The sequence below is a fragment of the Schistocerca gregaria genome, chromosome 5, assembly GCF_023897955.1.
Source record: "Schistocerca gregaria isolate iqSchGreg1 chromosome 5, iqSchGreg1.2, whole genome shotgun sequence".
Lineage (NCBI taxonomy): Eukaryota > Metazoa > Arthropoda > Insecta > Orthoptera > Acrididae > Schistocerca > Schistocerca gregaria.
This window is the reverse complement of record NC_064924.1, coordinates 654,870,005-654,896,433: the sequence shown is the minus strand read 5'-3', so window position 1 is coordinate 654,896,433 and position 26,429 is coordinate 654,870,005. Positions and strand designations below refer to the sequence as shown.

Here is a 26,429-nt window from a genome sequence, read left to right as displayed (position 1 = left end):
TTTGTGGAAAGTAGTAACATGTGGTCAGGTTCCCTACTTCTGCCATCCAATTTGCAACCCTTCATGCTTGTGATCATCTTGGCTACGTCGTGGTTTGAATATGGTTCAGTCATTTTCCCCTTCAAACTGATGGGGAACTCTGGGCCCGTATAGAACATCGAGGCTTTCATGTTGTTCAACATGCTCAGAAAGCGCACCAACACTGGCGCCATTATTCTGTCGTTTGAGGGAGATACCCTCCTGGAGAAGGTCAGGGTTACATGTTATCAGTGTGACATGAAGCCGTATATATATCCCCCCCCATTCATGAGGTGTTTTTAGGGGCACATGTGTTCCTGCTGTACAGTGGATCCTCTTTGTGGTGAATATGGATACCTACTCCATGAGGGGATCCCCAGTGGGCCATGTGTGTTAATTGTCACAACTGACACACACACACAAAACCTGCTCATCAGATTTCCAGGATACAGGAGTAAAAGTTCGTTGATCATTCATCTTACACTGAGGCTTGTCAGAAATATTTTCAACTTCACTCTGTGTCGACAACTTCTACCTTTGCCTCTGTCAAGTCTTTTCCTCCCTTTTCCTTACCCCAGTCCTGTCCCCCTCTCCTCTTCCCCAGTAGTTCCCATGCCCTCCCCTTCAGGTGCAGCCCCCCCCCCTCCCTGGACAAGGGAGTGTCCCCTTTCTTCAGTGCCAGCCAGTGATAGGGCTCCCTCCCAGGACCCCTACGCCAGCATCTCTCACGCCACAGGACACACAGTCTGTGCCACAAGGTTTCCAGATCTCGTGGAAGCCTGCTCTCCCTTTGTGCCCTGCCTGCCTCCACCTGTGAAAGAAAAGAAAAATAAACATAAGTCCCCTGGTGCCCCCCAGAAGTTCCATTTCCCCCTTTGCAACCTGAGCCTGACCTCTTATTTAGGGATGTCACCCCATCGTCATTGGTGACGAGTGGTGACCTGGTGGCACAATTGGCACCATCCCGTTTGCCTCCCATATGGATACCTGCTCTGTGCTTGTTCAGTGGAACTGTAATGAATACTACCATCACCTCCGGGATTTGGCAATCCCTTATTGCCTTTATTCAGCAGCTTGTGTCGTTCTCCAGGAATCTCGTTTTACTTATACTCACTCACCGGCCCTCAGTGGGTTCCGTGCTTTCTGTCAGAATTGGATCAGCCCTTTTAGAGCTTCTGGTGGCGTTTACATGTTGGTCCCTACAGATATGGATCATGGTTCCTCTGCTCATTTTAGTGCTGCATATGGCACTTCCTGTGCCATTGATTTTTCGCTCACTTCCTGGCCCCTTCTTCTTTCTGTACACTGGTTGCCACACATGATCTCTGTGATAGTGACCACTTCCCATTGATTCTCTCATTCCCTTGCCACCTCCTGGTGACCACATTATCCATTGAGCTTTCCTTCATGCTGATTAGCATCTATACACTTTCCACTTCATGTTTACACCTTCTTCGTCAGATTGTATTGAGGAAGTCATCCGTGATCTATCCAGTAGGATAATCTGCACTGCCAGCATCACCGTTCCACGCTTGACAGTCCCCATTCGCTGTCGGCCAGTTCCTTAGTAGAGCATGGCCATTGCCACTGCCATCCGCAATAGTAGTCACATTTTGCAATATCTTAAATGGCACGCGTCCTTCGCCTATCTTATTGCCTTTAAACGTCCTTGCACCAAAGCCCGTTACTTATCAAACAGAGCAAGTGGGTGTGTTAGGAACATTTTCTCTCCCCTCTAGTTTTTTCTGTCCCTTTCTCAAGGGTGTGGGCTGCACTCCATACCCTCAAAGGTTATTTTGCATTCCGTGTCTTGCCCTTCTACATACCTTTTGTACAGATCCATCAGTTTTCGCTATACCCCTTGTGATGCATTTTGTGACAGCATCAGTTTCAGCCTCTTCTTCAGCCGCCTTCCTCCTCTGAAAACAATGGGCTGAAGCTTCCCACTCATGTTTTACCACTTCTCAGGAGGCATCCCATAATGAACTCTGTTCTGAATGGGAGATTTCTAGCCCTCTCTTTCTCACACTATTTAGCCTCTGGCCCTGACTCCATCCATAACCAGTTGCTTCAGCACCTTAGTTCTCCACAATGACAATATTTCCTGTGGATGTTCAACCATATCTGGCTCCAAGGCATTCTCCCCTCTCAATAGAGGGCTGCTCTTGATAGTTACCGGCCAGTCAGTCTGACCAATGGCTCCTGCAAGTTACTAGAACAGATGGTGGCTCGTCGGCTCAATTGGAATTGGGTCCTCAAATCTTGGAACCTTTTATCTCTCTACCTGTGCGGCTTTCGGGACGGTAGATCTCCGATTGATCATGTGCTTCGATTGGAAACTGCAGTTTGGCGGGCCTTTTTTCAGCATAGTCAACTTGTCGCGGTTTTCTTCTATCTTCATAAGGTCTATGCCACAGCTTGGTGCCATCACATCCTCCTTATGCTCCATGAGTGGTGTCTTCGTGGCCCCCCTCTTGACCTTTATTCGCCAGTTTTCTGTCCCACCAGCTGTTCAGAGCTTGGGTTGGCACCATTCTCAGCTCTCTGCAGACCCAGGAGAACGGCATTCCACATGTCTGTGTATTAAGTGTCCTTTTTCTCATTGCTATCAATGGATTTAGGCCTCTGTCAGACCATTGGTCACCCCTGCCCTGTATGTGGATGATTTATGTATTTGACTAGCCCCCACTAACTCTACCTCGGTAGCCCCTGTGTGGAATGATGCCACCCGGCATTCATTAACATGGACACTCTCGCACTGTTTCAAGTTCTCTCTCCTTAAGTCAGGGGTGGCACATTTGTGTCACTGTATTATGGTCCATCCTGATCCTGTGCTCTATCTCGATGCCCAGCACCTGACTGTGGTCCCCCAGTTACATTTGTTGGATCATGTTTTTGACAGCAAGCTTATTTGGTTGCCCCATATCCATCATCTGAAGGTTGGCTGTTTTCCTAAACCCAATGTCCTTTGCGTTCTAGCCCGCACCTTTTGGGGTGCAAATCACTCATCCCTTTACTGGGCATCATTCTGTCTCAACTGGACTATTGTTGCAAGTTTTTTGATCAGCTGCCCGTTCCACACTGTTCCTCTTGGACCCAGTTCACATCCTGGTATCTGTTCAGCCAATAGTGCCTTTTGCACTAGCTCTGTCAATAATCTTCTGGTTCATGCTGGGATCCCTTCCCTTCCATTCCCTTTTGGTTCGGTGGTCCTGGCTCCTTGTTTCATATGCAGTTGCTATCCACTTTTCCTCTGCTCACCCCTCCTATTCCATTCTTTTCACAGCTTCGGGCTGTTTCTTGCCTCTCAGGTAGGTTTATCAGTTGAGCTTTGCCTTACTTTTCTGTGCTGTGATTTCCATCTCCCCTCCTTGTCCTCGTCTCCATGCCTGACCACCCCTCTTTGGTTAATTCTTTGCCCCCATATTCAAGTGGATATCTTCTGGGCTCTGAAAACCTCCATCACTCCAATAGTGTTCCATTGTATGTTCCAAATGTCCTTATGGGAGTTTCAGGATGCCACTGTGTTTTACGCCTATGGCTCTAAATCTGCCGATCATGTGGGATATGCCTTCTTGTCTTCTGTTGGCACAGAATGCCATCTCTTGCTGCCTGCCACATGTGGGGTGTTCACTGCATAATTTATGGCCATCCTATTGCGTACCTCTATTTAATAAAACACCGGGCCACAGTTGTTCCCAGACTGGTTTGGAGAACATTCTGGACAGTTTGAGCGAATGGCATAGCCATCGAGATCGCCCAACATGACTCTTAGGTCAGTTCATGCACTAAATTCTGCACTGGAAGACTTTAACAATGATGAATGGCTATAGAGGCAGCATGGCTCAATATTTCTCCAGTGAACTTCCAACGTCTTGTTGAGTCCATACCAAGTCGAGTCGCCGCACTGTGTCTGGCAAAAGGAGGTCCAACATGATATTAGGATAGTTAAACGATGGTTAGGTCCAAGGTTAATTGACACTGGTATATATAGAGGAAGAAATATAAATACAGACCACTAACATGTGAAAATCAAAATTACAGCTGTGGTCAAGATGGAACAAGCAGACAAAAAATAAAGACGAAACAATTTATACCAAAGATTTAAGATGGTTTAGGTGATCTATATCAAAACAAACTCACACAACTGTTCAGTGAAATGCTAGTGGTCTTCAGTCCAAAGACTGGTTTAATGTATGGCATCCATATCAGAGAGGACTGTTAGCAGACAAAGTAATGCTGCACAAATGGTCACAGGTTTATTTTACTCTTGCGAGAGTGTGAGAGAAATGCAGGAAAACCTGAATAGTCAGACCCTTGAATATAGCTGCTGCCAACCATCCTGGAAAAGCCTACTTTCAAAATTTGAAAAACCAATATTGAGAAATATACTACAGCTCCTAGCTCTTAAAGGGATTCTGAAGACAAGATTGGATAATTATAGTGTGCACAGAGGCATTTTAATACTCACTCTTCTCCCTCTCCTTACACAAATAGACGAGGAAAAAACAGCAATATGTGATACAGTGCGAAGTATTCTGTCACGAACTTCACAGTGAATACAGCATGTGGATGTACATGTAGGTGCAGGATACCAGAGAAACTTTGTAAATGTGGAGTGATTCTCTAAGCAGCAGCAGGGCTGTGATGACCTTGAAGCAAATCACATTCATGTCGGGATTGCCATTGACGGTCATTGCTACAAACACAGACCAGTTTGATATCTTTTCCTGGTGTGTATCTGAATAAGCTGCAATGTTGCAGGTTAAATGCTCTGGTGAGACTCAGTGGGCTTGTTTTGTCATTGCTGGACAGTGTTGGTGAAATGAAAGCAATGGGCTTGTTGTCTGTGAACATTAGCAGTGGAATCTGTTCCCCTTAAAATTTTATTCCTCTCTGAAATTTTCTTTTACGAGGGTGGTTTGCAAAGTTCTCGGAATGGAATAGAAAAAAAGTAGTTACATCAGTGAAACTTTTTTTTAATTTTTCAATGTAGTCTCCTTGTAGATTACTGCACTTGGTCCAATGATTTTCCAGTGCCTTGGTCCCATCTCAAAAATGAGTTTTCTCCTGGCTTGCAAAATAGTTGTCTACTCTGGCTATCAATTCTTCGTTTGAAGCGAATCTTCGTCCACCAAGAAAAATTTTTAGTTTGGGGAAGAGATGGAAGTCTGATAGAGCCAAATCAGGTGAATAAGGTGGATGTGGCAACAATTCATACCTTAATTTGTGTAATTTTGCCATGGCGATGGCACATGTTTTTGATCCAGCATCAAGAGTCGAGGCACCCATCTTGCAGAAACTTTTTTCATTTCTAATTCTTCTGTTAAAATTTGATATACCCTTTCATATGACATCTGGCAATCAGGAGCAATTTCATGCACTTCAATCAGTCCATGACCATTTTGTGCCCTTTTGCAATGATTTCTGGAGTAGTGACACATCTTGGCCAACCACTGTGCAGGTCACCATCCAAGTTCTCCCTACCAAATTTAAATTCATTTGTCCACTTGGTAACAGTTTTGTATGAAGGAACAGAGTCCCCCAGTGTATTCTGGAAATCGGCATGGATGTCCTTTGCTTTCATACCTTTCTTTACAAAGTACTTAATCACTGCTCGAATCCCCCCCCTCACCACCTTTGCAAGTCACTATGTGGAAACAACAACAGAGCCACGTCACTGCCACAGCTCTCTTCCAAGAGCACTGAAGTGGCACGTCTTTACAGGCAGCAGTCCAATGAATATCACGTGAACAATTTGTTGTGCTTCTTTGGTGTGTGAGTTGAACAGCAAAGGAGATAACCTGCAGCTCTGCCTTACATCCTTATCAACACGAAATTGTCTTCCTTCATCTTCCACCTTTACTACACACTTGGATTTTGTGGACATTGTAGATTATTTGCACATCTCTATACTTAAAATGGGATCTCCTAAAGTGTTGTGAACATCTTACTCCAGCTTACATTGTTGAAGGCTTTCGTTAGGTCAACAAATGCTAAGAAGTTATACTGAATTTTCTTCTTTCTATCTTATATTACCAAGTGTAGTGTCAGAATTGCTTCCCTGGTACCTTTTCTCTTTCCTTCAAGCAAACTAATGCTTATCGAGTACATCTTCAATTTTCCTTTCTATTCTTCTGTAGCTACAGACGTTTTTGTAAGCTTTTGAAGTAGAAGCAGCCCTATTCTCAAACTCCGTAATGAGGCTGGTGAGTGGCCACTTAACATCAGTGTCATTAGTAATAATATGATTTTCTGTAAACACATTCCATAAATCACTGACATCAGATTACATAGTTCCTTAACACAATCCTTTTCACTTACTACTGTTTCTTTGAGTAACTCTGAAAATACCTTTTTGATACTTCATATTTTGAGCTGGTAACTTTCATGGCTCTATCAACTTTAGGCTCAAGTCTAAATAATGTACCACCTGTACCCTAAAATATAAAGACTGCTAATGTTATTAAGGAACTATTTGTAGTGGTGTATTAGTGCATGACTATGATTTGATCTTGTACTGTCCTTACACTGTGACAAGTTTCATCAAAATCAGTCAACTTGGTAGCAGTGGATGAAAAAATTTACAGTACATGTGTTCTTCCTCTCGACGAGAAAAAAACTGCATTCAAGGTCTGATACAAATGCACATTGGTGTAATTATTACCACCTGGTTTTCACCATCTAAGTGAAACACACAAGTCCACACATGCCTGCAATCATCTCTTCTGTAGTTATAAACCTTTCTGCTTGTCTCTTTCAATTAAGCAGCAAAGAATCTCCACAAGCTTTGCTTTCCAGCACAGCACGTGAATACACCTGAAATCACTTCACCCAAATTACAAATTCTAAAGTGTGACCTGTAGAATTGCTCCCCCTTTCTTTTTCATCTGAACTATAGCCCTGTTTCCAATGCTCATGAGACTAATCAGATGTTAAACTCTAGGCGTACTTATTTGCCTTCTCATAATTGATAAAACTTGCTGCATAAGTTAAAAGTATTTGTTGGATTTTGCCAATTGGTAAACACCTCACGAAGTTTGACCAATAAGGTTGACTTTACATTTGGCAACCCTGGTTTCCCTTAGCTAGAGCTAAGCAACATCGTACATTGTATACAAATTTTGCATTTTTTTAAGAAGCCTGTTTCAAAATTGGGTGCCTGTAAGTGACAGCAGTTTACACATAGATTAACAACAGCATATGCAAGTGTACCTGTAAGAATGCATGTCCCTCCAAGCCTCCAGCTATGGAGCCTTCATCTGTCAAAATTGCTGTGAGAAGCCAGTCTCTTAGCAAAGCCTTTCATTAAGATAATTTACCAAAAATCTTCATGTGCCCATTAAGTCATCAATCTCATAGGGAAGAGAGTGACGGAAGAAACAATGTCAAGGAAGTGCGCCACATTTGAAATTTTATATAACTGCAGGAAATCAGTAGTGTTCTGTAGTTAAGTGTGAAAATCAGAAATCTGAAGATTTAGGATTTAGTCACCGGTCACATATGGAATTTTTTCTGGCACCTGACAAAACTCTCTTCTCAGTTAGTTATTTACATATGTGAAAGAAAGAAAGAAAAAAAAAATCTGGAAATGACTGCGAGGATTTGAATAGGTAGGAAGTCTTTTTCTGTCTATAACAGCAGTTTTGTGTAATCAGAATTTGTGATCCACTCTCTATCAAAAAGTAACTTTTCCTTTTCAGAAGATGCCAATGTAAATGTGCGTTCATCAAGCACTCTACCTGTCACGCAGCCCTCATCAGCTCCTCCTACACCAACTCACCTGGCTGGCACGTCAACGTCTTTTGAATCGGGAGACCGAGGAGACCTCATAAAGTTTTACAACACTGTCTATGTGCAGAGAGTTCAAGCCTTTGCAGTTAAATTTTCAGATCGAGGATCCCAGGTAGGCCTTAACGTTATTTGCATTACCTCTATTCCTAATTGTATACATTTTATAGCAGTTGTTTATTTCTTCATAGTCTATATTACAATGATCTTAGATGTGTTTAACTTTATGTACCATAATTAAAAGTAAATATGGCAATGGAGGATTGTGGGTGGAATACAAATAATGAATGGGTTTAAGGTATTAATTCAGTGTATAATTGAGCCAATGAGCAATCAAGAGACACATAAAGAAGACTAAGCTTTCAGGCAGCATCGTTCTTCAGAGCTAACATACATGTGCATGGATACATTGTCCGTGCCAACTACATTCTATTGAAGTTGTAGCTCCACTGGGGTGGGATTGAGTGTGTAAGAGACGGTGAGTGAAGAAAGGAGTGAGGAGTCGAGGGAAGGGTGGTTCACGAATGGGACAGAGGAGCAGCAAAAGGGGGAGGACAGGAATGTGGAAATGGTTAGCTCACCATGCCCCATGCCAAGGTGAGTTGGGTATGGCACACAGTGAAGTGCCAGAGTGAATTGGGAAGGAAAATAGAACAGAGGAAAAGGAAGTCTGTGGAGAGGGGAGGGTGAGCGTAGAACAACAGAAGTGGGACGCACTGATAGAGGTGGATGTGAGACAAGCTAGTGGAAATAGAGGTGAGGAGGGTTGGAAGATTGAAGGGTGTGCTGAAAGGGCAAATCCCAGCTACATAATTCAGAGACATTGGTGGATGGGGGATGCTGACATAGATTGTGAAGCAGCCAACTGAAATTCAGTATGTTGTGCTCAGCAGTGTATTCTCCTGCTGAGTGCTCAACTCTTCTCTAGGCTACAGTTTTCCATTGGTTATTCATTTGAACGAACAGTATTTTATATGGGCATGAGCAACAACCACCTCTCTATTGGAATGAATGTCCAAACAGTGGCTGAGGGCAGAGCTGGTCTTCCAGTTGTGGGCTTTCAGTAAAAAATTATGTGGTGGCCCTCAATTATGTGCCCTCTGATCCATAGTTGAAATATTAAAGGTTTTGGCTGGTTTCATTGTCTAGGGGCTGGGGTATGTAGTTGCCGCATTACAAGCCAAATACTGCTGAGACTACAGTAAACAATACGAATACACACATAAATTGAATGGTCGAAGGTTCCTATCACTCGGCAGTTGCGAATTTTGAATGTAACATAGGAGTTTATAAATGAAAGATTGCACTTAAATAAAATCTGCAGGTACTTTTTTTAATGACTTTAAATGATGAGTATGATAGCAGTATAACCTTTAAGAATGCCGTTTATTACTGAAAAACAATTATTTGTGTCAATGATCCAGCAATTAAATAAAATATAAGTTGATAACAGGGAAACAATAGAGTCGTACTTTACATAATTAGTTTTGAGCAGCAACATAGCTCGTGAGATATTCACTTCTAAACACATACTATGTGTTCACTGCAGAAGCCATGGAAATCTCACAAGTGCACAAGTCGGCACTACGAAATATTTCTGTCTCCCGCGATCATGCGGGGGCAAACTGCTCCACTCTCCCAGTTTTTCCTACGACCGTCCGTCACGTCTTCCCGTCAAGCATTCCTCGTATCCTGATGCTCCTCCCCCACCTCCGTACAGTTTCCCCATTCTTCAGTAGTCTCGCCTACTGTAGTAACGAGTGCTGTGATTGGCTAAAGCTCTCCCACCATGTCTCCAAGCCAGCGCACACTCGCAAACATATTGAAACACAAACAAAATACTGGATTTACATTTAAATAACTTGAAATTAAATAAATATTCCTACAGCTGGACCATAAACACACTCTAACACACATGATTAAATACATAAACAAATTAAATAAACATATATCAAAGGAATAGAAGCAAAAGTAGACAGGTAGCCTAATGTCTGTGCTTTCTAAAACACAGTAAATATTTGACAAGTTTCTTCATCAATAGTATATTCTGATATAAACAAAGATATAGACAATAAAATATATTTATAAGCATGCTGCTACCATGTTTTCGTGTAACTGTGGAGTACTTACTGCCTGATACGATCAATAGTAATCGGTCACTTTGACCTCCAATAACTCATATACTACTCAAGTTACATGCCTGTAATTCATACCAATTTAGGTTTACACTAATAGCTTTCTAAAGACACGTCGATCGACAAAATCGGATGAACCATTTAGATTTTGGAAATTCGTTGCTGCATGTTACTTTCATAATTTACAGTAAGATACTAAATTTTAAACTAATAAAGATATTGAATATCTGATTACACCATCAGAATTGTGGAAATAATGGTAACGTACATGTTTCTTTTTAAGGTATCATGATTCTTCTGACTATTATTAACTTCTACGTGAACTGTGAAATGTCTACTATTATGGTTTCACAAAGTCCACCATCTTTGGCACTCCTGGCATACAAATCTCTTTCATCGACACAAAGAACGATTGTCACAGCATCAACATGGAATTCTCAGCCATGCGGTCGGCCTGGACCTCGCGCTGGGGCTACTTGTCTTGCTCCAGCTAACGTTTGGAACCACGTGGTTGCTGACAAGTCCCGGCTTGCCGAGAGGTCCGTGTGGCCACGCCAACTCCGAACTTACAATATTTTCAGGGCACTACAACTCGCCCATTACCTCACACAGTAGTAGAACAGTTGCTGCATAAAATAGGAAAGGGCTGTACAAAATGAAACTGAGATGGGGAGAAGTGATACAATACGAGATGGGTTCTTACCGTACATGATTGGAGTGCAGTGTCAGACAGCTAGTGTACGCTCTGATCATAAGCTTCATTCTAATAAATAGCACACTGTTAGACACTTGCCCACTGGGAAAGTTACTGTTAAGTCACCAGTCCTACAGGCATGTAGACAGTGAAAAAGATGAAATTATTTTTTGAGGCACTGAGAAGGTAGGGAAAAGTGATGTGTGACATAATAAATTCTTCAGGTTAGTTCTATGACAGTTGATGAGAATCAAATTGTGTTCATAGGTGAACTATTTCTGCATAGTAATTTCAGATTTAGTACTGTAGAAACATTCAGGATGGTGAAGCAAAGTGAAATATCTACTTAAGATTTGTTACTCAAGTAAAGCGGATACTTCACTCAGACAGTGTGATGAAATTTGAATGGGAAACTTTTGAGGGAGAGAGAGAGAGCCTATGAAAAGATATTTTAAAAAATTGTTTCATTGAGATTGAAATGCTTGGCAAGGTAGTGTTTAAGGAGATAAGTTGGATGGGGAAAATGGGGGGAGGTGAGAGCCACCACTGTTGAGGTAGGAGAAGTGTGATAACTTTTTTTAAATGAACTTTAGTTCGTAGTTGTAATGTGACGTTTGCTTGATGCATAATACCATACATACACTGGGACATGAAAGGCATGTGCACTATGTATGCCTACAAACATAGCGCAAGTGCCACAGTACCATTGTTGGTTTCAACAATAAGATATAAGGGCTGATGCTTTTTGAACAGCCCTGATATTTGAAGTATATAAGAATGAGATACAAAGTCATATATCAGACATTATTGCAGATCATTGATAAATGGCCCTTAGCTCAGTGAAGTCCTTTGTCCTAAGAGTTGTGTAACCATTTCTTTTGCGGAAATTTCTTTTACATCTTAATAGCTACTAGGAATATCTAAAAAAACTTGTTCTTGGCATGACAGTTCTTTGATGTATGTTAACATGTAATAAGTGATGTTTTGTTCTTTGAATGTTTTACAGCTAGAAAATCTCACACTTTCACCTTTACCATTAATGAAGAATCAGCCAATGTCACCTCGAAGAGTTTCAGAAAAACATTCAGTTTATATTAGATCCTTAGAACCAAAAATACATCCCACATCGCCTATAAGGCCACTCAGCTATTGCTTCAGCAGAAGCCCAGCTAAGGTCAGTAAATTATCAGTATGTCTCAGGTAGAAATGTGCAGTTGGTAATTTTATGAGTTAAGATAATATTTTTCATTTAGAAATTTTTTCAGGATCTTCGAGAAATAAATAAAATGATCGATGCTCGAAAGGTGGGAAAGAGGTTGCTAGTAGATGATACTTTGGATACTACTGACGGAGTTCCGAGCAAGAGGCCAACCCCAGGAGTTGCTAAGAAACTGCAAGATATTATGGGTGATAGATGGCAGGTTCAAGACTGAAGATGATAAAAATGTTTTGCTGCCTCTTGTTGTTCTGTCAGAATGTGTAATAGAAGACATACACTCAGAAAATGCCTGAGGAAAAAAATGTTTAATATTAATTTTCAGTTCATGTCAAAAATGGAGACAAAGCAAAATTGTGAATGACTTGTCTTATTAAATTATTTTTACTGGCATTTGCCATGTTTGTATTACAATGACAAAAATATTTTACTTCAGATTTCATTGTGGAAAATTATTCATTACTTTTGTATTTGAGATTTACTCTTTATGATGTATGACTTTAAAAATTTGAACATTAATTTATGTAATGGTCTAAAGGCTGACCTTAGTCTAACAACATTTATCTTTTTTGGGGTGAGGGAGGAGGATGCTAAAGATGTTGTTGTACATTAAGCAAAGGGATGAATGAGTTTTAATTAGTTGACACTTTGTTTTGTGTGTTGTGTAAATTTGACTGGCAATGATTATGTAAGTGCAGGAAAATATTCCTATGCATAAATAATGATGACCTTCTTTCTTCTCTTTTGCATATTTTTTAGAGTACTTGTTGCTTTGAGCTATTGGTCATTTTATATTTGCTCAATATTTTCAAGCAGAAGTGACCAAAAATTGGCAAATAACTTAGGTGTTTCTAGCATGTGGTATGTCACTGCGTATCCTTAAGTAAGTGCTGAAAAGTTAATTATGGAAGAGAAGTTTCATTTGTGATTGTTCTGTGAAATTACAGTAACAAATAATGCCTGGAAACTAGACACACTGTTGATAGATGTATTCCTTTGTTGTGAAAGACAAGTTTCTCAGAAAGTGTAATGTTGCCAGGAATTCTCCAAAGCAATATGCTCCACATCTATCAATTTAAGAATAAATTTAAAATTTTGAGATATATATTAAATATAGCATGTTTTACATTGCAAGGGTAGTCTTTTACTACACTTTATAAGTCTCTTTCAAATACGTGTACACTTTGAAAGCTCCCCTCTTTCTTTTATTAAGCAACAGAGGAAAATTGTAAAAAAATTTCCTTGTTTGGTGGTCAGCCTTATTTTAAGTTCCTGTAACTGTTTGCAAATTATGCAGCAAACAATTGAAAAGAAAAAAGCCCTTTTGTGCACTGTCTAAATTATGTACATAATAATGAAGAGTGTGTGTTATTTTTCTTTTTTCTTCTCTTTTTTGCTTACAATGTGTGTAAATTTTCAATCACAGTGACAAAGATTTTATTTATATTAAAATATATTAGTAAGCTGTGATGATAAAATTTTATAGAACTGTTTTTGAGTTCAAGATGTACAAATGTTGAATATGTAATTTTTTAGTTCTATTATACCAGAAAAAATAATTTTTGAAGTTATTGTTTGGCATTTGGATGCATTGTTACATTTATTTTGAAATAAATCTTTAGATATAACTTTATTAGATTATCATTTGGTTATTGCATCACCCTAATTCATTTTCTGTGCCCTATGAACTGCAAAGTTTTGTGTATTCACAATGACATTAGTGAGGGGGGGGGGGGGGATTTTCTTCCAATTAAGTTATTGCTGTTAATAAAAGGGGCTGTCATTACCAAACCTTGCAATTTCCACTATTTCACGGCTTCAAACTTTTCAATCTCCAAATCGACCAGTGATGGCTGAATAATGGTGGCCACCTTGCATGCCAAGCACTACTTGGTTGTTATGGTGAGTTAAAGTCGTGCTTCAAAGATTTTACATTCATTGATGTGAGTAATTAAGTAAATTTTAATTTTGTTGTGTAAAATGGACAGCAGTGAAACTTGTAGTTCAACAGTTCCTCCAGTTTCATCATCAAAATCCGGAAAACAGATTAGACAACTGGACAAATGGCAAAGAAACAGAGATTAGCACCGAAAAAAAAAAAAAATGATCATGTTACCTCGTGCATACTGGTACAATGGCTGCATGTGATGGCTCTTATGTAAATCCATTTGTTTGGACTAAAGCCTTACTCTTTCCCAGGTATGTGCCAAAGAATCTACCAGAATTCCCAAAGTGCAAACACAATACCAAGGCTCTGTAGTGTACCAAGCTCGGGATGTCTGGAATGATGACACTCAAAAGATTATTATGCTTCTAACCAGGAAATTGGTCAAGATAATTTTATATCAAGAAATATTGTTGTCACTTCAGTTGCATGCAAAAGGCCAAAAAATGGAAAGCATCAATGTAAGGCACATCAAACCACATACCTAGTTAAACACAAGAGAGCTGAACCCCTGCCAGTGTGCTAGAAAACATTTCATAACATATTTCAAATAACCTGATCAAGGATGGACTATGAGACAAACAATTTGGTGTTACTGGACTTTTCCCTGTAAAAAGAAGAGGTGGAGATAGAAGACAAAGTTCATGGAGTGTACGAATGCTGTTATTGGATTCCTTTCTTCTCTTATATGTGTGGAGTCATTATTGCAGAGGTTCAACTGTCCAGAAGAATCTGTCGTACACTCTTAATATTACTGAACTCTAGAAGATGTACAATGCTCAAGCTACGCATGCTCTAATCATAAAGAAGTCCCTTTTTAGGAACGTGTTTTCATTAAAATTTAATCCTGGATTGTGGAGTACCAAGAACAGATAAGTGCTCAACATGTATATCATTAAGAGTGCAGGTAAGGAAAAAAACTTATCCTAAAAAGAAACTGATCTAATGGCTATTAAAAGAGCTGAAGTATTTAATGGTGCACTGCATTGCCCTACTGAAGATTTATTGATATGTTCTAGTGATACATAGAAAAAGTTGGTGTTGCTTAAAGTGCCAGATCAACAGGCTAATCACTGTAGGCAACTTTACATGTGTAATTTTACAGTAGTGAAAGGGACATCAAGAGCTCCTCGGGCATCTAGCAATTGTTCCAGCTACATTTGGAGTTATCAGCTCCCCAAAGGAGCTAATCAGGTCTCCTCTGTCCTTTATCATTGCTTACAGAATATAAACAGGATTCAGTAAGACCAGGTTAGCATCAGACAGATACTCTGGTCAAAACAAAAATACAGTTCTATCTGTGCATGAACTGGTTGCTGACAGCTCCATATATTTGTACTCGAACTTTACTTTTCTATTAAAGGACATTCAGTTGAGCTCATATAGTAACACAAATGTCATTTAGGAGCACACAGTGACCTTACATACTGTGTACAAGGTGTGGCTATAAAATAATGGGACTTTGCTGTCAAACATTTATTTGAAAGACATAAATATTTACTTATTGTTGCCCTCAATATAAACCCCTCTATCCCTACAACTTTCCATATGAATTTTCTATTGATGAACATTGTGTGTAAGTCTTCATCTTTAAGCTCCATGATGACAGGTGTCACTTTTGTTTAACTGCTTGAGCGGATTGAAATCGTGTTCCTTTTAATGCACAGTAGATCTTGGGGGATAGATAAAAGTTACACAGTGCTAGGTCAAGCGAACAAGGTGGGTGGTCTAACACTGGGATGCTGTACTTTGATAGAAAGCTCTTCACGGGCAATTCACTAAGAGCCAGTGTGTTGTCTTGATGCAGAACTCGTGACTTGTTCTTCCACAATCAGTGAAGTTGAGTCCTTCCAATGTGTGGATTGGTTCTCAGTTTCTGGATCATAAGTGGAAAACCAAGATTTGTCACACTATCAATCTTTTCAATAAACTAGGATGGTGCTCAGAGTGCCAGAATTACATTTTCACAGCCTTCTTATTGTTTGAGTGTGAGAATTTTTGACATAAGTTTTGCACACACTTTTCTCATGTTAAATTGGGTATGTAAAACTTGCTTTATGCATTATTTGTCAATTCCTATATTTTCAACAATCGATTGAATAATCATCCGACGGTCAGATTGAATCAGATTACTCACTTTTTTGTATTTTCATCCGATTTTGATGTTGAAGGGTGTTCTGAGTGTGAGTCAACTTCGACCTCTTCTCGCCAACTTGAAAAAGCTTAAGCCACTCAAAAACTGGTGTACATGATAAACAGTCTTCGACATACACTTCTTTTAGTATATGGTTTAGTGACAGTGTTTCCAAGTCTAATCTGAAACTTAAAGACAATTCATTACTCTGTTATTACACTTTATCATTTCTTCCCAGAAAAACAAACAGCTCTTACACAAATGAAAGCCTCGACCACACTGGTTTGTCCACAAACATCAGAAATGCCACATTCGACTGAGGCTTCACAGCTATTGATCATTCATCTTTTGTATTTGTATACTTATTCCTTGACAGCACAACTCCAATTATTTTATAGCCACGCCTTGTATAGAACATTAAACAGTTGGTCCCCATGGATGGCTCAGTGTGTCAGTTCAAAGGTTAGAGGATGACAAGGGTATACCTTCAAACAGCACCATACATAGTAAATTACTGTGGTGTTCCAACCAACTTTTTCTTATCACTGTCAATACAGAAAGTGAATTTTATCTGTATCTGTTCTATACAAGGTGTGGCTATAAAAGGAATGAGACTGTTTCAGAGTAATTGTGCCTGCGTTGAAGATGAATGACCAATAGCTGTGAAGCATGAAGCCTTCTCAGGTGAATGATGCATTTCTGGTGTCTGTAGACAAATCAGTATAGGCATGGTTTTCATTTGTTTTACAGCTCTTATTTTGTTTTGCCAGAAAAAATGATAAAAGTGTAATCATAGAGCAATGAATTGACATGAAGTCTTACATTCGAGAAGACTTTGAAGATGACTGGCCCTTCACATATAAAACAGATGGAAAATATCAAAAAAGTAGTTAATCTGATTCGGTCTCAAGAAGAAAAGAATAGCTACTCAAAGGAAAGGTTGAGAGCAAAGAAATTAACGTAAATTAAGGCCAGATGGGTGGTGAGAACTGAATACATGTTGTAACTTCAGTTCCCACCTGTGTATTTATAAGAAACTGCATAAGGGAGGAGAATCCAGTTAGCACATGTGGTGAAGCAGACACTGAGGTCACAGTTGTCATATACAGCATGCTTTGCAACAGGATACTGTGCATTGGCAGCATACTCCCTCTATGTCCATTCATCCGAATGGTTAACTTGGTGGCAGTCATAACAGTATAAAGGCCAAGCAATGTTTACATAACTGGTACACAATGTGTTATTTCACAGGAGGCTCGAACTTTGATAGTACAGGGTGTACATAAAGTCCAGGAACACTTTCAATTATTTATTGCACAAGAACTAAAAATTGTACAGATATCATACGTGAAGAGAAACCCTGAAAGTCCCCCCCCCCCCCCATATATACCGCCACAGCGTAGTTTGGTAATTTGCTGATAGTCAGTGCTAGCCACAAACATGGTGGCCGTGCTACAGAAGCGGACAGCTTTTTCATGAAATGGCCTACCCGGTCACCAGATCTCACTCTGTGTGACTTTTGTCTGTGGGGACGCATTAAAGATCTGTTGTATGTACAGCCTCTACCACCTGTTGTAGCAGAGCTCTGGGAGAGAATACGGGAAGTGACTGCCACGGTTGACTATGCCATGCTGGGACGGGTATGGCAAGAATTTGCTTACCGTATTGATGTCTGCTGGGTCACTCATGATTCGTGTATCGAATGTTTGTAAAAAAAAAAAAAAAAAAAAAAAAAAAACCTTTCAGAGTTTATCTTCAAATGCAATATGTATAACATCTATACAATATTTAGTTCTTGTGCAATAAATAATTGAAAGTGTTCCTGGACTTTCTGTGCACCCTGTATATGTTTTGCCAGTTACAGGGTTGGTATAAGTGATGGTAGAAGGGTGCATAAAGCAAGTCTTACTGTGCGGGCACTCACAGGATAGGAGCCAAAGGGCAGAGGGGTGGGTGGAGGAGCAGCATGGGTTCTGACCAGGATATTACAGAAATGGAGAGGGGCCATGTCTGACAGAGTGGACTTCATCAGGCCATGATTTTAAGAAGTCATAGTTTTGTTGAAGTAGCTGATTAATGTGTTTAACATCAGGATAGTTTTGAATGACAAGAGGTGGACTCCTTACAACTTTTGGGGGCGTCAGCAATCAGGATTGGATGTTATGGGCTGGGAATTTGCTTTGGAACTAGGCTCCCATCCCTGCTGTAAGACTTTGCCCTATACACCCCACTGTCACCACGTACTCCAGCCCTGTAATTGGCAAAATATTTAATACCAAAGGGAGAACACTTGTAAACGACGTGCCGTTAGGGTTGTCAGATTTTGTAAAAATAACTAATTGTCAATCCTCCTTCATTTGTTTATAGTGATATTTTAAAATGTAAAATACAAATATACACTCCTGGAAATGGAAAAAAGAACACATTGACACCGGTGTGTCAGACCCACCATACTTGCTCGGGACACTGCGAGAGGGCTGTACAAGCAATGATCACACGCACGGCACAGCGGACACACCAGGAACCGCAGTGTTGGCCGTCGAATGGCGCTAGCTGCGCAGCATTTGTGCACCGCCGCCGTCAGTGTCAGCCAGTTTGCCGTGGCATACAGAGCTCCATCGCAGTCTTTAACACTGGTAGCATGCCGCGACAGCGTGGACGTGAACCGTATGTGCAGTTGACGGATTTTGAGCGAGGGCGTATAGTGGGCATGCGGGAGGCCGGGTGGACGTACCGCCAAATTGCTCAACACGTGGGGCGTGAGGTCTCCACAGTACATCGATGTTGTCGCCAGTGGTCGGCGGAAGGTGCACGTGCCCGTCGACCTGGGACCAGACCGCAGCGACACACGGATGCACGCCAAGAGCGTAGGATCCTACGCAGTGCCGTAGGGGACCGCACCGCCACTTCCCAGCAAATTAGGGACACTGTTGCTCCTGGGGTATCGGAGAGGACCATTCGCAACCGTCTCCATGAAGCTGGGCTACGGTCCCGCACACCGTTAGGCCGTCTTCCGCTCACGCCCAAACATCGTGCAGCCCGTCTCCAGTGGTGTCGCGACAGGCGTGAATGGAGGGACGAATGGATACGTGTCGTCTTCAGCGATGAGAGTCGCTTCTGCCTTGGTGCCAATGATGGTCATATGCGTGTTTGGCGCCGTGCAGGTGAGCGCCACAATCAGGACTGCATACGACCGAGGCACACAGGGCCAACACCCGGCACATGGTGTGGGGAGCGATCTCCTACACTGGCCGTACACCTCTGGTGATCGTCGAGGGGACACTTAATAGTGCACGGTACATCCAAACCGTCATCGAACCCATCGTTCTACCATTCCTAGACCGGCAAGGGAACTTGCTGTTCCAACAGGACAATGCACGTCCGCATGTATCCCGTGCCACCCAATGTGCTCTAGAAGGTGTAAGTCAACTACCCTGACCAGCAAGATCTCCGGATCTGTCCCCCATTGAGCATGTTTGGGACTGGATGTAGCGTCGTCTCACGCGGTCTGCACGTCCAGCACGAAGGCTGGTCCAACTGAGGCGCCAGGTGGAAATGGCATGGCAAGCCGTTCCACAGGACTACATCCAGCATCTCTACGATCGTCTCCATGGGAGAATAGCAGCCTGCATTGCTGCGAAAGGTGGATATACACTGTACTAGTGCCGACATTGTGCATGCTCTGTTGCCTGTGTCTATGTGCCTGTGGTTCTATCAGTGTGATCTCATGTGATGTATCTGACCCCAGGAATGTGTCAATAAAGTTTCCCCTTCCTGGGACAATGAATTCACGGTGTTCTTATTTCAATTTCCAGGAGTGTATTTTGCACAAAAGTTATATAGCCCTTCCATATACTTAAAAGAATACTCAAAATATAAGTGGTGCAGAAGTACATGTCTGAAGAACAAAAAAAGAACATGTTTACTATTTTCAAGAGCTAGTCAACAGATTCGGCTTGATTATAATTTTATTTTACTGAACCTTTGGTGCTTCTTTAACAACCGAATATCACTCTTTGAAAATTTAAACATTTTATAATTAACTTTCAGCTGGAGTTCTGCCTTGAGTAAATCTGTTGAACATCTGTTTCTTGTGTCACATCACTTATTCTTCATGAATGAAAAGATTTACTCCACAAAGACATTGGCGCCAAGGATACTGAACAAAAATCCTACCACTGTGGAAATTTTTGTGATACGCATTGCTCAGGTACTGAGGAAAAGAATTTAGGCCAATGTACAACATAATCACCACCTTTGTTCACACTGCTGCTAAGGCAATCTCAGTAACAGCTGAACTCCCCATACAGGTGATCTGTGCAAATATTTTAACTTAAGTGAAACAATTTTAAAGCTTTTTCTAAATCTTTGAACTCAATCCCTTCTTGTGGAAAAAATGCTACAGGGAATGCATAGGGGTTATTGAAGCATACTGCTGTAAAAGCTGCTAATGTCTCCAGTTACCTTTTTGCTGTTATGGAATAGACAATCCATTTAGGAGTTCTTTTACTTTGCCACCCAAAAAGTTGTTTCCTTCCATGCCGAATTGTAGGACTGAGAAGTCTAATTTGTTTGTATGTCCAGTACACTTAAGTAAGACCTTCCTAGAGTTTTTCTTCCATTTCCATCTAACTTGTAACCAAAGAAGCTAAAACAGTAATTTTTCAAGAGGAAATGTTTTAACAATATATTTCTTCCATAAAATATAATTTGTAACAGACTTAAATAGAAAAATAGAGAAGCATTCACTCCCAGTAAAGAATAAATACAATAAAAAACTTGGGTGGGTGTGTGTAAAAAAAAAAAGTCTATGTCTACACATGCCACTTAAGCTTACGTCTTAGCTGGTATGACATGGTTCATATGCTTCTTAAAGTGTAAATGTCAGTTGTATTTCAGTTATGTTCTGATAATGATATTGATAAGTTTACTTTTTATTTGTGTAATCTTGCGAAGTTATTTTTGACTGATTCGGCTCCAGCAATTCTATATGTTAGCAACGGAATTCCTATTTCGCAGAAAGTCAGTGATTACATTTAACTTTTCAGAGATAGTATCTCATGATTTTAGGCAAATCATTGTTTTGTGTCAGTCACAATAATGCACCTTTTCTCTTTTATAATGTCAATAAAAATTTTGATGTATTTTTTATGTTTTTAATCTGTTTGTTCATTGAGGACATTTTCTGGGCATTTTTCTGTATGAATGTATATTTCCATTTCCTCCAAAATGTTCACTGTATGTCTTTCACCAGATAAGCCATCTAGATTCTTCCGCCTGACACCAGTTTCTCAGAACTACACAGTTTGGAACTGGCATTACTTTGCTTTTAGTAACTATTCCATTCTTCACTCTCTTGTATTTTATATATATTTTATTTTCTGACCTGTCTATTGTTCACTGTCCCTCCTCATATGTCAGGCAGTTAGCTTTCCACTCTTATTAAGTCTTGCATGATGTTTTGTCTGTAATCATTATCTTCCACCTTTAAGTGCTCAGGTTTTCAAATCTCATCCAATGCAGTCTCCAGCAATCAGTCTTTTCTTGTCTCCCCATAAAGTAAGCCTCCTCTGTGGGTGACTTTTCCAAAACTTCCCCATATCCTAAATCTTGTCACTCCTTTTTCTTCTTTCCTCCTCCTTCCCCTTCAATCCCACTGCCAGAATCTTTTTTGTGTGTTTTCTCCTGCCGCCACTTGGTGAGTAGATGTTCTTATCTCTGCAATGATACAGGGTGTATCAATACAAATATATTTTGCACAAAAGTTATATAGCCCTTCCATATACTTAAAAGAATACTGAAAATATAAGTGGTGCAGAAGTACATGCCTGAAGAACAGAAAAAGAACATGTTTACTATTTTCAAGAGCTAGTCAACAGTCCAATTTTTAAAAAATTGTAACTATTACGTTATTTGAGATACATGTATGAACAACATACTGTTAGAAAGAGCAAACTTTCAAGTTGTACATGGTTCCCATTAGGTAGCAGTGTGTCCCCACTGCAGTTCTAATAAAAATGGTTTCGGACATCAGAAAGGATTTTGTGTTACGCATTTTGCACAGTGCGTGTCAGTAATAACTGTTTACCATGACTTTTGTACTAGAAATGATGTGGATCCACCTACAGCACAGAGCATTAGACAATGGCATGAACAATTCCGATAACAACTTGTTTGTGTAAAGGCAAATCGCTGGGCCATCCCTGAGTGTCTGACACAGATACCAAATGCATCCACTATAGTTTCAGGAGGAGTCCACAGAAATTCATTTGTCGCACAGCTCGACAGCTCAACATGTCCCCTAATCTTTCTGCCATGTGTTATGTCAACTTTTACACATGAAACCTTACAAAATTCAGCTACTGCAAGCTCTTAGTGAAGGTGACAAACAACAACGTGTGGAGTTCTGCAATTTTGTTCTTGGCAAGATGGAGGATGACAGTTTTCTTCAATGCTTAGTGTTTAGTGATGAGGCAACATCCCATTCAAATGATAAGGTGAACCATCATAATGGGGTATGGAACAACCACATGAAGTTGTACATCATCAGAGGGACTCTCCAAAATTTAATGTGTTTTATGCAGTTTCACAGAAAAAGGTGTATGGTCCGTTTTTCTTTGCCGAGAACACTGTTACAGGAAGCTCATATCTCAAAAAGCTAGAGAACTCTTCCGTTTCCCACCATTGGAGATTCAAATGACTTCATTTGCCAACAGAATGGGATACTGGCATTTGGAAGTCGGAAATTTTTAAATCGAAGAATTACTGAACGACTGATCGGTCGTACTGGACTGAATGATTTGGCCTTACATTACTCGCCTCCAAGGTCACTGGATCTGACAGTATGTGGGGGTTTATAAAAGACTCTGTTTATGTGCCTCCCTTATCAACAACAATGAATGAATTGAGACATTGCATAACAGCAGCTGTTGAAACTGCAACTGAAGACCTACTCGCTGCAGTATGGGAACAATTTGAATACATCGTTGACATATGCCGTGCATCTCTAGGGGGCATACTGAACACCTGTGAAAAGGTGTGAAGAAAAAAAAAACTTTAAGTTTCTCATTCAACAAAAAACAACATTTGTTGTACATGTTTATTGGTTTCAGAAATATAGATGTGCCAAATCGAATGACTCTTTCTGGTCTGCACCCTGTGTTATAACGTAACCAACTTATTTTCCATAATCTCTACAAAGAGGTTTCTCCTCCTCTAGCTCTCTCCCTACTAAAGTCATCCTATCACTGGAGGCCCTTTATCAAATGAGCATCAGAAACTCATCTATATTTATCCTGAACCCATTCTTTTCTACTATAGGATGTTGTCACCATGCTCTTGGGATAGCATATTTGAGTGGTATTTATAATTTACTGGATTTGATCCCAGCCACTGCTTAAATTTTGAATAAAAATAATCAGTAATGGCAGCTGAAAATATTCAGTATGAGGAGTCACCCCTGTTCTATCAATGGTGGTGTGGAAAAAGGTGGTGGAACAGAAAGCTGTCCCTGAAAGATGGAAGAATTAGCAATGATACCAGCATGAGGGTGCAGAAGGCTATGGAAACCACTACATTAAAGACACACAATGCCTTTATACAGGACAACTGGCCAGTAATTGAAGAAATTGTCTTGGTTTCATGTCCCTCATTTAGATCTCCAGGAGGGGCTGCCAAGAGTGATGTGACAATAAGAAAAAAACGTTATACGGATGATGAAAGGATAACATTCTGTAAGTTGGAGTGTGAAATGTCAAAAGTCTGAATGTGGTAGGGAAGCTAGAAAATTGGAAAAGAAAAAGGCAAATGAAAAGACTCAGTTGAGCTATAGGGGGAGGGGAGGAGGTTATGAAGTGATTGGTCAGATGAATATAGCAGCAGCAGCAGTCGAGAATTAAAGAGGAAGGTAAGGCAGAGAGTGAGTAACTGTGAAGAGTTTTTCTCATCAGAATCAACAGCAAACCAACTCCAGCAACAACTGTTTGGTGTACAAGTGGAAGGTGAGAAAATAGATAAATTACACTGAGGACATTGAACATGTAATGCCGTATGTAAAAAGAGATTAAAACCTAATGATCATGGGTGACTGGATCTCCATAATACTAGAACTAATAGAAGACAGAGCTATGGGAATAATGCAGGAGTTATAAATTTCAGCTAGTAATAGTGAGTACACTGTTTAAAAAAAAGTCACAACAGAAGGAGATACACTTGGAAAAGGCCTGGAGACATGAGAAGGTTTCACTGGGTTACATCATATTCAGGCAAAGATCTCGAAATCAGATGGATTGTAAGGTGTACCCAGGAGCAGATATAGACTCAGATCACAATTTAATATTTATGAAGGGTTGACTGAAGTTTAAGACGACAAATTTTAAGTACAAGTTTTAAGCTGCACACACTATTTATTTATTTACTCGTAGTGGTACAAGTTACTCGACAAGCTCATTTCAGTGTTTTGTCATTATCGACCTTCCTGTGAAGATGGAATAACATGTATAATACTGTTCCTCTTGAAGTGTAAATGTCAGTTGTCTTTCAGTTATGTTCTGATAATGATATTGATAAGTTTACTTTTTATTTGTGTAGTCTTGCGCAGTTATTTTTGACTGCTTCGGCTCCAGTAATTCTATATGTTAGCAATGGAATTTCTATTTCGCAGAAAAGTCAGTGATTACATTTAACTTTTCAGAGATAGTATCTCATGATTTTGGGCAAATCACTGTTTTGTGTCAGTCACAATAATGTACCCTTTCTCTTTTATAATGTCAATAAAATTTTCGATGTATTTTTTATGTTTATAATCTGTTTGTTCATTAGGGACATTTTCCGGGCATTTTTCTGTGTGAATGTATATTTACATTTCCTCCAAAATGTTCACTGTATATCATTTACGTACTTTGTGTAGACTTTATAGGGCAGTTTCAATATTTTCTGCTCTATGTTCATGGCTTCTTGAATGCCGGTACACTGTGGGTTGGTTGTTTTCGCAGTTTTGCGTGTGTTCTTTAATATGTTTCCGAAATTCCTGTCAGTTTGTCCAGTATTTGTCTGGAAAGGAAGTTTAAGAGACTCATCTTAAAGAAACAGTGTGGAAAGAAGTTCGTTTGAAATTTGCTACAGCTTTGTACCAGTGATAATAGGCAGATCAGTTGTAGAAGAATGGATACTTTAAAGGCCACCAGAAGTTTGACAGATAAATAGAGGTACAAGGCTGGTAACATGAAGAAAGCTTGGGTACCAGAATAAATACTTCATTGATGGAAGAAAAAAGGAAATACAAAAATATTCAGGAAAAGACAAGAATATAGCAATATAAGTCACTTATGAGTGAAATAAATAGTAAGAGCAGGAAAGCCAAGTTAAAATTGCTGCAGGAAAAAGTGAGAAATTAAAAATGAAATGGTTATCAGGAGGACTGGTTCATCATAAGGAAAAGGCAACAGAGCCTTAAGTGAATTTGAAAGCAAAATTGTCACCAGTAAGAGTGCAATTCTGCTAACCTGGACCTGTTGAGGAGCCAGGCTCTGCCTGTCACAACAAGGACAAAGGAGGCGTTATCTTGAGAGATCACCTTCGCAGAATTATGTTGAAGATCTCAGTGGCACTGAAGCTCCAGATGAAGGTTATCAATATGGCTGAACTGGTGGAAGCGACAACCCTTTTAAACTTGCTTGGTCAATTGAGGTCACTGCATTGTGGACAGAGGGGGGATTGTCAAAGGCTTGGGGACATACCCTAAGATAAAAAGGCTCTGTGGGCTCAACCTCAGTTCAGTTTTTGAAAACAGGCTATCATGTTTACCCAAAATTTCAACAACTGGCATGACAGAAACTTTTACCATGAAAAATACTCCAGTGCAAGCCGTCATCACCAGTGGTGGTGCAACTAGACCATTGAATTTTGGGGAGTCTGAAACATCATGTACGGAAGAATCTGAGCTTCCTGGAACCCCATCACAAAAATAAGACCCGAATGAAAGCATCAGCCTGGAACACTGAATATCAATACACTTCTTCAAATAGTGGAGCTAAAACAATTGAATGAAGTTTTGGAAGAAAGGAATGTATACATTTTGGCACGGTAAGGAACAAGATTTGTAGATGAAACCACAATGGATTCAGATGATTTTAGAGTATACAACTGTAAACCTGGCTAGATGATCTTACTGCCAAGTCCAGGTGGTGAAGAAATTTGTAACAGGGTTGAGAACAAATTTTAACTCGCCCTCAGGGGAAAGTTAATTTCTGCCATTTAGATCTGGAAATAAAGCTCACACACTCAATAATTCCCATTCCTCAATACACCAGGACAATAAAAGTAACAAGGAGAAAGTACAAAAACAAAACATCCAAAATTCCCCAAGAAAAAATATCAAAAGACTGTTGGAGAGTGTCCATCACATATGGGCCCGGACAGAAATGGGGAAAGATTAATGGTGGAATAAACTATGTCACAATGTCCTAGATAAGCGAATAAGGTCTTGCAAGGGATGA

General features: G+C 40.2%; 1 protein-coding gene across 4 annotated transcripts in view; it reads left to right on the top strand.

Annotated features, from left to right (window-relative positions):
• The window catches only part of LOC126272671 (retinoblastoma-like protein 1), a 169,176-nt gene extending 155,686 nt beyond the window's left edge, over nt 1-13,490 (top strand). For all 4 annotated transcript variants that reach the window (XM_049975687.1, XM_049975688.1, XM_049975689.1 and 1 more), the window contains 3 exons: nt 7,722-7,924; nt 11,645-11,812; nt 11,904-13,490. In XM_049975687.1, coding sequence (XP_049831644.1) covers nt 7,722-7,924; nt 11,645-11,812; nt 11,904-12,071 — 539 coding nt within the window. In that variant the 3' untranslated portion in view covers nt 12,072-13,490. The remainder of the gene's footprint in view (nt 1-7,721; nt 7,925-11,644; nt 11,813-11,903) is intronic.
• The last annotated feature ends 12,939 nt before the right edge of the window (nt 13,491-26,429 follow it).